Below are 12,500 nucleotides of genomic sequence, written 5' to 3'. Positions count from 1 at the left end.
CCCTGCTCCCCTTCCCAGCCTCTTAACCATCATTGAGAGAGATGCCTATGTAAATCTTTTTCAGATTTTCAAAAAGAGCACACACATTTGGTAAAGCACTCTAACTAATGCAGGGTACACACAATGCGCGTTTTCTCTTTCCTTGCTCTGACCGCTGGTCTCTCAGGTCCCTGCAGAGCAGTATTCTTCCAGATGCATGTAAACACACATGCCACCCTTTAAAAACACAAATGGTAGCTTATTTTACACACTCTTCTATGCTTTGCTTTTTTCCTGTAATATATCTTGGAGGTATATAATCAGTAAGTACTGTAGCTCTGCCTCCTTCTTTTTAATATAATATTCCATTCTATGGATGCACCATAATTTATTTAGCCTAGCTTATGTTGATTGCTCTGCTCTGGGTTGTCAGAGCCTCCTGACTACGGCAAAGGCACACAAAGTACGTGGATTTGGGTGTGTACATGTGTGTGTGGATTAGGGGAGTAACACTGGCTTAGATGACAAAGATTGGCAGCTGAGGGCCTGTTTGCTCCCTGTTCTTCCTGACCCTACAACCAGCTGCTTGCCCCTTGGCACTCTGTGGCATCAGATGTGGTGTGAGGATTTTCCACCTGTTCTTCTAGCTGGTCCAGTGTTGCTGGAGAGCTCTGCTTGCTGCCTCGGTCTGCCGTGGCAGTTGTGCTTTCGTACAAGCCCAACTTCATATATTCTGTGGTTTCGGGTTTTGAATGTTTCCTAGTTTAATCAAAGGTGGGCATTTCTGTTTTCCATTTTGTGTTATTTTCAGTTATCCATGGAAAGGTAAGAACAGAACTATCTTTAATATTAAAACTAGAAGTTTCCAGGAATCAATTCTGAAATTATTTTGCATCTTTGAAGTGTCTTAAATTTTAAAAATTGGTCTTATCTGCTTATATTTTCTTATAGACTACCATTCATCATAATCTTACCGCTTTTTGACTTAATTCTAAACTGGTAGCTGTTTAAAAAAATTTCTGAGCAACTGAGTTATACAAATTAATGTACAAGATAGAGGTGTACACTGCATACTTCCCAGCAAAAACAGATGTGTGTGTGTGTGTGTGTGTGTGTGAGGAGATTGAAAGAAGAGGTTGGTTTTCTGTACCTATTTAATATATTTCATTGATTATCACTTTCTTCCCACTCTTTGGGTATCAGAGACCTGTTATTTGATGTAAAAATATATTATAGAAAACTTCATTTCTTTAAATTAGGATTTCTTAGGTAAGGGCCAGGTTAGACCCAGCCTTTTCTGAGTTACTTCTCATGATTAGAATTCTTAAAATGCAAGTTTATATCCTAGTGGGCATTGTTTTATGGTTGTTTTAAGAGCAAGTCAGAGGGTGGTGGTTTCTCTGAGTGATGCCTGTGTAGTCATTTGATTTAGTCTGCAGTGGGACTTTTCTGTGGAGGGCCAGATAGTAAATATTTTCGGCTTTGTGGATCGTATCTTTTGCAGCTACTTAGCTCTTCAGTTGTAGTGCACAGGCAGCCATAGACAATATGTAAATGAATTAATGTGGCTGTGTTCCAATAAAACTTTAGTTACAAACACAGGTGATGGGTGGATTTGGCCCATGGCCAGTTGCCAACCCCTAGTGTAGGTGGTCTGCTTTGGTAGTTTCTTTGAGAAATGATGTGTTCTGCTTGTAGGTACTGATGCTTATAGATGCCAGCTTTGGGTTTGAAATGGAAACCTTTGAGTTTCTAAACATCTGTCAAGTACATGGCTTTCCTAAAATTATGGGAGTTCTCACCCACCTCGACTCCTTCAAGCATAATAAGAAACGAAAGAAGACAAAGAAGCGATTAAAACACAGATTCTGGACAGAAGTTTACCCGGTAGGAAGAGAAATAATTGTTAGATACCAACAGTATAATCCTTTTAAAATAGACTGAAGAGGCCGGGCACAGTGGCTCATGCCTGTAATCCCAGCACTTTGGGAGGCAGACTCTGGTGGATCACTTGAGGCCAGGAGTTTCGAGCTCAGGGCAATATGGCCAAACCCCGTCTCTACTGAAAATGCAAAAATTAGTCGGGTGTGGTGGTGCGCGCCTGTAATCCCAGCTACTCAGGAGGCTGAGACGTGAGAATTGCTTGAAGCTGGAAGTCAAAGGGTGCAGTGAGCTGAGATTGTGCCACTGCACTCCAGCCTGGGTGACAGAGTGAGACTCCGTCTCAAACAAACAAACAAAAAGACTGAAGAGACGTTGCTAAACATCTCTAGGATTTGCCTCCTGAATTCCCTTAGTGTATGTGTTCCCAGTCTCTGGAAGGTTTCCCTCAAGAGAGTGCATATTCTGGGCCTCTTGATGTATTTCATTTGTCTCTGTACCTGCTGCACCAGGCAGTGTCTGGGTGTTTGGGGGTGGGGACTTAATCGAGTACATCAGAAGTTTCTGCCAGTTACAGGACCAGGCACTGCCCCTTCCTTTCCATACTGCTCTGGTCCATCGGCCACAGAACTGTTTCTGTGCTCAGAGGCTTCACCTCCCTCTCCTCACCATACTTAGATGGATGCCCCTGCTCGGCTGCAGAGCAGTCTGCCTCTGTGGGGTTCTAATAAGTCCTGAAAGAAGCCGGCAAGGCTCTGGAAGCCTCAGGACAGTGGTTTTGCTGGAAGTCTCCCTTCTTAGGATTGCTTCTTGTTTAGAGCTTTTATTCTGTTGCAGTAGTGATGAGAATTTAATTGGAATTTAATTATTAATTTTCCTTTAATGTTTAGGGTGCCAAGGTGTTCTACCTTTCTGGAATGGTGCATGGAGAATATCAAAACCAAGAAATCCACAATCTGGGCCGTTTTATTACAGTTATGAAGTTTAGGCTTCTCACATGGCAGGCTTCTCACCCTTATATCCTGGCAGACAGGTAAAAGTGATTGTAAACTTTTCTTCCTGGGCCACATATTTCAAAGCTAAAAGGCTAGAAAAGAACAGTGATAGGATTTATTTTGTGCCTGTTTGAATAGTCAGAGGTGGAAGTGTAGTTGATGGAAAATGTCTACTTATATCATTGCTCAAAGATGCTGTGCCTTTAGGAGTAAATTAACTATGAGAAGTTTAGGACAATGGGAGGACTTGGAAGCATTTAAGGCTACAGGATGTGGCCCCATCCTAACGTTTATCCTCAGTTTTCAGTGATGCTGCCTTCGTGCCCGGGTGCTTGAGTCCTCGTGTGTGCCTTCAGTTTCCTTCCTTTGTGCTCTTCTTTGTGCTGTGGTTTTCTCAGCCTGGAATACCCTTTCTCCACCTGCCAGAATCCAGGCCACAGTAAAAATCCCAGAGCACAGGCTCACCCTCTTCCAGAAAGGGATTTTCTGAATATGTTCCTCACTCTTCCCTGACTCCAGGTGGATGTCATCTCCCTGTCTGGTGTCTTCCCGAATAAATGTCACTTTCAGCCTAGAGACACAGTTGTGTGCCTGCCCCTTTTCCACTGCTGGATGGTGAATGGTGCTTCCTTATTTCTGCATTTTCTAGTTTTCTAAACGGCATGCTTAGTGGACAAGAGTGTGATGAGTCACTGACACATGAAAGGAGGTATAGGAACTTTTGTCATTTATTTCTGCTGTATGATTGTGTTTATTTTTCTAGGATGGAAGATTTGACAAACCCAGAGGATAGCCGAACAAACATCAAATGTGACCGGCAGGTGTCACTTTATGGTTATGTAAGAGGAGCACACTTGAAAAATAAAAGCCAAATTCACATGGCAGGTATTCTCTTGTTGTAGAACATACTAAAATTACACATAGGATTCTTGGGGTGGCTTCATTTTTCAGGAAAACTGAAAAATGACCATATAAGGGAAGATGGCCTTGCTGGAGGTTTTAATAAGCCAACTATGTGTAGGCCTGCAGAGTGTTATCGAATCCCCTCTTCTCTGACCTCTTGTCTTGTAGCTAGAGGGACACTATTCCCGTGTGGCATGATGCCCTTCTTTAGGGTCACGGGTTAAGCCCTTGGACTGTGGATCGTTGTTAACCCCCAAGTCAACAGTAGATGCTTACTTCCTGTCAGCTGAAGCTTGCTTTTTGGGTCCTGTCTTCCAGGAATAGAAGATTTTGCCATGCATGACATCAGTTTCCTCCCAGACCCTTGTGCTCTTCCTGAACAATGAAAGAAGCGCTGTTTAAATGAGAAGGAGAAGCTGGTTTATGCGCCTCTTTCTGGAGTTGGGCGAGTGCTGTATGACAAAGATGCTGTCTATGTTGACCTTGGTGGCAGCCATGGTTTTCAGGCATCGGTGAGATGGGGGTCATTGCTCTGAACTCTCATTCTTTCCGAGTCTATTTTTTAATCAAAAAAAGTAATGTACTCAGCTTTTATTTATTGAAGATTTTTCTCTTGTACTTATAATAAAGGCCCAAATGCATATTGTAAATATGTAGAATAAAAAGAATACCTTTTTTTCATTGTACCAAACAGAAGAGTCCTGTCCTCCATTCCTCCATGCCTCCTTGATATGTGGCCCCAGTGCGGGCCCTGCTGCCTTTGTGGCACCTGCACAGCTTATCTCCGTTTCTACAAAACCAGTGTGCTTGCCAGCTCTCGTTGGTCTTTTTCTTTTTCTCATTCACAATGGTCTCCTCATTCTTTATTTTAAAGCGGATTTCCAATGTTTATTTCTTAGTTCTCAAGTGGAATTTTATTGGATTAAAATCAGGGTTATTTTAAAATGTTAGAAAAGCTAGCATTGTTGTAGCACTGGAACTGAGATTTTTCTAGCTAGGTGTTTAGGTTATCAGGTTATATACTCACTGAGCTTTGGAAAAGTTTAATGGATATGGGGATCCATTTCAAGCTTTGTTGTAAGGATTTTCTTCTCTGGTTTTTGAGGCATTAAGAAAGGTTCTCAGGAAATGTGTCTAAGATAATTTTGAGAACTGAGTGAAACCAGTGTCTCTCCAGGATCTCTGTGCTTTCCTCACGTGCCGTTTCTTGGTGGTCTTTACAGGACGAGGTGGGGCCCACCCATGAGCTGGTCCAGAGTCTCATCTCCACTCACTCCACCATTGATGCCGAGATGGCTTCAAGTCGGGTGATGCTGTTTTCTGATTCCAAGCCACTTGGGTCAGAGGCTATAGATAATCAAGGGGAAGTCGGCTTTTTTTCTATTTTTAATGAAAAGATATACTACAGATCATATCACCTGTAATTCTGCCATCATAACACATTTTGGTGGGATTCATTCTATGTTGTTTTGTTTTTCTTTGTGTGTGCATATGTCTCTGAGGGCTCTTCACTTACCTGACATTACGAGGGAGGCTTTTCTAGAAATAAAATACAGGATGCATTTTTCAACAGACCCCAAATGTTCCTCAAATACCACGCCATCTTCCATAGGTTGCTTTCTTGTTTTTTAAGAGACCTGAAGCCACTTGGCTTTCTTTTGGTGGCCAAAACACTAGAGGAGAGTCAGGGAGTTTGTGGCTGTCCAGAAGCCACATGCCTTGTCTCTGAAAGTTTTATTTAGATTATGTTGTATTATCTCCCATGGGTAGGTTTCCACTGATGTATGGCTTATGTGAATTATTTTTCAGCCTGGGTTAAGCATTTGTATACCTTTGTAATTAGTGGATGTTTGCAAAACATTGGTTTTGTTGTATTGATTTGTGACTCCCAGTAAAATTTATCTGAAAATTTTGAGACAATCGAGTATGTAATTTGTTACAGTGTGCATAAACTACCTACCACAGTGCCTGAGATAACGAGTGTTATTAGCTATTTTCATTTTTGCATATCCTGCTAGTTGTATACAAGAATACTATCTTCTAATACAGTTACAGGTAAAATACATAATTTTATTTCTATATTCTGAGCATTTTTTTTCTATACAGTCTTTATGTAGTCATCCTTTTGTTGTTACCGGTGTTTTTTTGTTATTGTGGTTTCTTTGTTTTTGTTTTTGTTTTGAGATAAGGTCTCACTTTGTCTCCCAGGCTGGAGTGCAGTGGCGTGATCTTGGCTCACTGCAGCCTTGAACTCCCAGGCTCAAGTGATCCTCCTGCTTCGGCCCCACAAGTACCTGGGATTACAAGAGTACACCACCACTCCAAGCTAATTTTTTTTGTTTTGTTCTAGGGACGAGTTCTCATTATGTTGCCTAGGCTGGTCTCGAACTCTTGGGCTCAAGCAATCCTCCCGCCTTGGCCTCCCAAATCCTGGGATTACAGATGTGAGCCACTGTGCCTGGCCTATTATTCCTATATTGTAACTTATCCATCTCTTATGGTACGATTTTTAGTTTTTTCTAATTTATGTTTTCATATTTTTATCTATTGTGCTTCGTATAGTTTTCTTTCATCCAGTGATTTTAGCCTCCTTATGATCTTCTCTATCAGTTATGGCACTGGTGACTTTAAATGAATATTCTTCCTGTGTCATTCCTCCTACATTTGTTAGCTGGAATTTTTAGCAAAGAGCTTTCACTTCTTCCCTTTATTTTGGTATCACTGCTGACTAATGCACTTGTGTTTTATTCAATGGGTTATTTTCCATCACTGTCATTGTTCTTTCTGATGCCTGTGCTGTCCCAGATTCGGCCACAGGAGCCTTCAGCCTGTCTCCTGTGTCCTGTCAACTGTCTCTGTTAGTCTTTGAGCATTTCTTCCTTTCTGACAGAACAAGAGGATCCAGGCTCATTTTGCCTTCTTTCTGCCTTGGGCCTGGACTCAGCCATTTCTCTTAAGGATCATGTATTTTTAGCTTAGAAATTAATCAGCTTTCCAAAAGATCTACAAAACACTAACTTCCCTGTTCAGCAATTTTTTTTCTAAAATTAGATTTTTTTAAAAGGGTTATTCCTTTATTCTCTCTATAAGTTCTTTTGAAGTGTGGTGTTAGGGAACCATGCCTGAGTTTGCTTATTAACTCCTCCAGTGTCTATCAGATCATTTTTTCCCTATGCTCTGTCATCTTCAACATCTTAAACAATTCCTTGACATTTTCTGTTTCTTTGTATTTTCATTGACTATATTGCCATTTCTAGATTAGCTGATTAATGTACAAATTGAATTATTTTGCATTTCCTTGGTAATACAGGCTGTTGATGCCAAAGGAGGAAAAACAAATGGACTTGAAAACTGGTTGAATGTGTCGGACAGCCATTTTGGGAGATGATTCTGTGCTAACATCCTCTCTCCTCTCTTGATCCCTTGATTTTTTTTTCTTACCCAGATATATACAGGTTGATTTTGTCTTTCTAGAAGATCCAAGATCTTTGGTTTAGAGATATGTTCTCTTAATGTTAATTGGTATTAGAATACTCTTTTCTACATTTTATTTCAATACATTTTAAGAATAGAAATGATTGTATTTTCTTTTAACTGGTGAAGTCAAGCATGGCATACAAATGTTGTATTCTCAGTATTTCAAAAACTTTCCTTCTTACTGTACAAGTTGTATTCAGCATATAAAGTTTATCCAGCTTTGTGTTAGATGCAGTGTGATTATTACATGTTGATAAGGTATGAATTGGAGATGGGATCCAAAAGTACTATACTTATTGTAATTTTTAAGCTAATTGTAGGTTTGGTGGTGAATATTTTGCTTCTGCAAAATGCAAACAGCATTTCATCAGAAGTTGTTTAATGGTCTTTCAGACATTTTGTTTTATATCTTTGGTGCTTTTTGCCCATGAAGTATCTTTTTTGTGTGTTTGTGCGTGTGTGTATTGATCTGCCTCGAAATTTCACAGCGCTCATTGTCAGGAATCAGCAGAATCAGGCCTAGGCAGAGAACTGAGCAGTACTCTCAGTACGTCTCTGTGTCTTGGTTGCCATATTATCTCTGTTGTTTATTAATAAATTGGGGAACTCTCTGACCTGTAACAAAGGTTGAATAGATCAGAGACAATTGGAAGAGGAATCCTCTGCTCTATTGTCACCTCTTCTTTTTCCATTCACACATGTCAGATAGAGACATGCGTGTGGTAAATTACTTTGTCAGAATGAAAGCCTGGTCGATTAAATGCTTTCTTCCTACTGTACTTAATATCGATCTCTTGTTCATTCCTTGGTAATATATTTGGTTATTTATGTTTTCATTGCTTTTAGTGTCAGAGATGACTTTGGATTTCCAGTTCTGTGTGCTCCTGTCTGGCTCCTGAACCCAGCTGGAGAGGTGAGTCAGTCCCAACTGGTGAAGTACTAAGAGGAAGCTACACAAAAGGCAGCAAGGTGTTAATAAGTGTACCTCTGACATTNAAAAAAAAAGTAAACTCATTTTCAAAATAGAGTAAAAGGTACCAACCTTATAAGTAAACTTTTTAAAGAATACTTACAGATATGAGTACTTTAGTATACTTTATAGAGAATACAACAGACAATATACAAATATAAGTAACTTGTCAATTATTAACTTCTGACCCCCATCCAAATCAATTGCTGTTCAATAAAGATGTAACAAGATGACTTCAATAGTATAGAGTTGAAAATTAAATACTCCTTAAATCTGACTATTTTATGAGTGATTTAATAGTTTTTTAAAAACCAAAAGGTAAATACTGAGACAGTGCGTCATAACAGATAAGAGCAGAGGCTCTGGAGTTAAATTTGGCTCTCCTACTTACTGGTTATATGATTGGAGGTAACTTGTTTTCTTGACCTCAGTTTTCTTGTCTATAAAATGAGAGCAGGAATGATTCCTACTCTGGTAAGGCAGCTGGAAGGATTTAGTTGAATAACGTTTAAAGTACACTGCTAAGAATATCACAAGGACTCACTAAATAAAGCTATGTTAGTATTACATACTGCAATTTTTGCATTTTATATTACAACTTTGTAAAACATATCCAGGGGGAAAAAGCACACTTATCACCGTAGAAACAGTTTAAAGTTTAGGAAGAAACAAATTCTCTAAATTCTTGTATCTTGGGCAAGAAACACCAACCAGTGTGCAGATGCTGGAGGCAAGGCAGCTTCTATGGCAAAGCTTCTCACATTTTAGTAAAAGCCACACAACATGCATCTCCACGTCCTTTGGAGCGGGACTAAACTCGTGAATCCAAATGTCACCTGTGAGAGGCTCCTACTATTTAAAAAGAATCAATGGAAGAACCATCAGACTGTAGCTAAACATACCTGTGATCGAGCCATCCAACAGCAGACTGAACTGCAAAAGCTTTGGGATTTCTCTTCCCGGCATCTTTGTCTCCTAGCTAGAGATCCTGCAGATGCCGCTTCTTTTTCTTTGCAGCTTTGGTCCACTGTTTTTCTTTCTGTGTTTCTTCTGGTCCTTAGTCTCCATAGTGGCTACTTACCAATAACAAGTAACTCTAACCTACAAGGAAGAAGGTTGGGGTAAGGAGGTGGGAGAAGCATTTTACAATCCAGGCAATACCCAGGCAAAAACATTGAATTTCATTTATTTCTTTATGAAGAGATGATGTATTTGTTCACTGAACAAGGGTAGAAACTGCTTAACCATCCCCAATTTAATTTCTCTCTGTTATGCTGTAAATTAGATGAGTTACCTCTACTAAGGTTACATTTTATGGTTAACTTACTTTTTATTCATCTTAAGTGTCAACATCAGCACTATCTATTTCTGCAAGGATGGAAATATTCTATATCTGTACTTTTCAGCTATTTACGCATTAGCCACATGTGGTTACTTAAAATGTACTTAAAGAAACTGAAAAAAATGAATTTTTAATTAATTTCATTCTAACTCTATATAGTCACATGTGGCTACTTGACAGCTCAGACGTAGATATCAACTGGACTAATAAAGTGGTTTCCTAACTTAAACTGAAACTTAGATTTTAATAAAATATTTAAAACGTTTTTATGAACTTCCAATATGATCGCAGTATTACTTTTAGTACCTGTTGACTCTGTAAAACTCCTAAATTACAGCTCATCTACATACATTTGAAAAATAGCAATATCTGTATGTGCGAGATATGAATGGTTCGAGATGATGCCTGGAGACCCCATGGACTTACAGAGACCCAGTGATTTCTGAGGTACCTAGGAAGCTGTGGCCAATAAATTGGTAATCATTGAATTAGTGAGTTTTTTTTTTTTTTAGGATATCAGGCCGCATAAAATCTGACAGTTTGATTGAAAAAAAGCGGAGCAGGGTGCCATTTCATTCAATTAAGGTCTTATATTCATTCCGTTTAATAAATATTTGTGTCTGTCTACGATGCGCTAGCCACTGTGCCAGTAAATGGATATAGCTATGATCTGACTGGCAGAGGAAATCCAAACTAGTATCTTCCCTGCCATTCAACAAGGGCTACATTGCAAGGCTGCACAGGGTATTGGAGCACAGAGGTTAGTCAGAGGCTTCCCACAGACACACACACGAGCGGAAACAGAAAGTCTTTATATATCACCATAATGTCAAGGAACACTAGACGGGAGTTAGGAGAGCTGGGCACTAGGAACGCTTTGAAACTGAATAGCTGTGTGATTTCAGAGGTTATGTTGCTTCTCTACTATGATTTAGTGCCGAACTTGTACTGTTTCTCCCCCTTCTCTTCTTGGTGGGAAAAGCACAATTTGGGCTCAACAGATTCGGCTCAGGTCTAAGTCGCCTGCCGGGGGCCACGTCGCCAGGAAACGACGTCTCCCCGACACCTTCCCTCCCAGTCCGGGCTCTCTGCAGGGATTCATCCCGTCACTGTCCCAACGACCCCTGGGCACACCTCCGGCAGATGCTAAATATGCTGCTCCTCGGGAGCAAAGATGACCCGGAGGACCGGGGAAGGACCTTTTCACGCGCAAGACTCGCGATCTTCCCAGTGCCCCAGAGCCAGGGACCCCACCGCCGCCTACCGCAGCCCGCGGCACCGAACCTGCTCACAACTACGACTCCTTAGGTCCACTTGGACACCGCCGGAAACGGAAATTCACCCTCGTGCCGACTCGCCGGGGGGAAACAAAAAGGCAGAGAAAAAGAGACCGCCGCCTGGACCACTTTCAGGGGAAAGCTGGAAGAAAGACTAGTAAACAGCTGAGTGCGGGCGCCGGCGCCGTCTGCACAGTGCCTTCCACCGGCTCCCTCCGGATTCAGCCCCACCCCGCTCTCGGAATCCGCCGCCTCAACTCCCGCGGTGGGACTCCCTAGCAGCGTGCACTGCGCTCGCCCCAGTCCTCCCCGAAGGCCAGGGCAGCTGTGCGGACTGGCGCGGGTTACTTGATGCCGTGCAAAAGCCAGAAGGAGACACATTTGGTTCTGGCCGCCCCGGAGCCACCGTACCCGGTGCGAATGGACTATGGCTGATTGGGAGTCCACTTCCTCCTCTATAAAGATGACAGACCAGGGAGATCTCGCGTTCTGGGGGTGCCCCATAGCCCTCTTTTGACCGGAAGCGGTGGCTCACACCTGTAATCCCAGCCCTTTGGGAGGCCGAGGCAGGAGGATCGCTTGAGCCCAGTTCAAGACCAACCTGGGCAACATAGGGAGGCTGCCTCTCAAAAAAAAAAAAAAAAAAAGAAAGAAAGAAAAGAAAACCAAAAAATAAAAAGCCAAAGTCGTGGCGGGCGCCTGTGGTCCCTGTGGTCCCAGATACTCTGGAGGCTGCAGCGGGACGATCGCTTGAGCTTGGGAGGCGGAGGTTGCAGTGAGCTGAGATCGAGCCACTGCACTCCAGCCTGGGCGACAGAGCAAGACACTGTCTCAGAGAAAAATAAATAAATAATAAATAAATAAATAAAATAAGGCCCTCTTTTTCCAGCACCAACAGACTCTGAGGGCAGGGACAAACTGACCCAGCCTAAACTGCCTCGCCTTCCCTGCTCCCGAGAAAGGGGCTTTCCCTGAGGGGACGTAGCATCTTGCCATTTTCTTCCTGCACAGCTTTGCCTTCCCAGGGATCTGCCCATTGCCACCTGAGGAAATGCTTTGGAGCCCATCTAACCCCCAGCCCAGCTCCTTGGGACGCCTACAGAGTGTATATTGTCAGAGGATGCACCTTCCTCCAGTCTTGGAGGGGTTCCTTGCAATATGATCCCACCAGTGCACTCAAGGCTCAATTCTACACCAAAAAACTAGGCCCACTCCTGTCACCGAGACCCCCAGGCTTCAGGTCCTGTCACAGGGACCTTGTTTTCGCCCCCAGCAGCCCCCAGGTATTCACTCTGCATAGGCTATATACTGGGTGCTAGACGAGGGAGGCTACCCACGTGGCGCATGCTTCCCTTATCCCTGAAGAGCTTAGGGTCTAACTTCTTCACACTAGGCCTCTTCCTGGAGATGTCAGTATCCGGGTAGATAATCCTTCTAACATCCTTCTGATCTCATGAAGCCTACTCTTGTCCTCTGCCCTACCTCAGCTTCCCCCTCCCTCCATGATCAGACCTTAGACCTTGTCAGGTCCAACGACTGCAACCCTCACAGTATCCCACTCTGACCACCACCTCCTATCTAGAGCAATGGAGAGACTTTGTAGGTGAAAGCCGTCTTTGTTACTGGTTCTCCTATGCTCCCTCACCTGGCTCCTGCAGGTGGTTGACTTCTCCAGG

At 42.4% G+C, this 12,500-nt stretch overlaps 2 protein-coding genes across 7 annotated transcripts; one reads left to right on the top strand and one right to left on the bottom strand.

Annotated features, from left to right (window-relative positions):
• Positions 1-1,325: 1,325 nt before the first annotated feature.
• Positions 1,326-8,210, top strand: LOC108520836 (ribosome biogenesis protein BMS1 homolog). 6 transcript variants are annotated; one of them, XM_017860377.1, is made up of 5 exons: positions 1,327-1,866; positions 2,751-2,893; positions 3,619-3,740; positions 4,077-4,270; positions 8,082-8,210. In XM_017860377.1, exons 1-4 carry the CDS (start codon positions 1,684-1,686, stop codon positions 4,142-4,144), a joined length of 516 nt encoding a protein of 171 aa, XP_017715866.1. In that variant the 5' UTR covers positions 1,327-1,683; the 3' UTR covers positions 4,145-4,270; positions 8,082-8,210. The 6 variants fall into 6 exon arrangements, with proteins under 6 accessions (XP_017715868.1, XP_017715866.1, XP_017715867.1 ...); XM_017860378.1 differs by lacking the exon at positions 8,082-8,210 and adding an exon at positions 6,109-6,141; XM_017860375.1 differs by lacking the exon at positions 8,082-8,210 and adding an exon at positions 4,982-5,948.
• A 1,833-nt stretch (positions 8,211-10,043) lies between these two features.
• On the bottom strand, positions 10,044-11,340 carry LOC108520837 (uncharacterized). The gene has a single exon (XM_017860383.1). It carries the CDS (start codon positions 11,326-11,328, stop codon positions 10,852-10,854), a length of 477 nt encoding a protein of 158 aa, XP_017715872.1. The 5' UTR covers positions 11,329-11,340; the 3' UTR covers positions 10,044-10,851.
• Positions 11,341-12,500: the final 1,160 nt, after the last annotated feature.

Source organism: Rhinopithecus bieti, unplaced genomic scaffold (assembly GCF_001698545.2).
Source record: "Rhinopithecus bieti isolate Rb0 unplaced genomic scaffold, ASM169854v2 scaffold_55685, whole genome shotgun sequence".
Taxonomy (NCBI): Eukaryota; Metazoa; Chordata; class Mammalia; order Primates; family Cercopithecidae; genus Rhinopithecus; species Rhinopithecus bieti.
The sequence above is the reverse complement of the archived record's forward strand: the minus strand, read 5'-3'. Positions and strand labels throughout refer to the sequence as shown.

Excerpts from the sequence above, each read along its gene's own strand:
- LOC108520837 (XM_017860383.1), bottom strand. The coding sequence starts at position 11,328 with ATGGGGCACCCCCAGAACGCGAGATCTCCCTGGTCTGTCATCTTTATA.
- LOC108520836 (XM_017860377.1), top strand. The coding sequence starts at position 1,684 with ATGCTTATAGATGCCAGCTTTGGGTTTGAAATGGAAACCTTTGAGTTT. Across the intron at positions 1,867-2,750 it reads TCTGGACAGAAGTTTACCCG|GGTGCCAAGGTGTTCTACCT; the intron begins GTAGGAAGAGAA and ends TTTAATGTTTAG. Across the intron at positions 2,894-3,618 it reads CCTTATATCCTGGCAGACAG|GATGGAAGATTTGACAAACC; the intron begins GTAAAAGTGATT and ends TTATTTTTCTAG.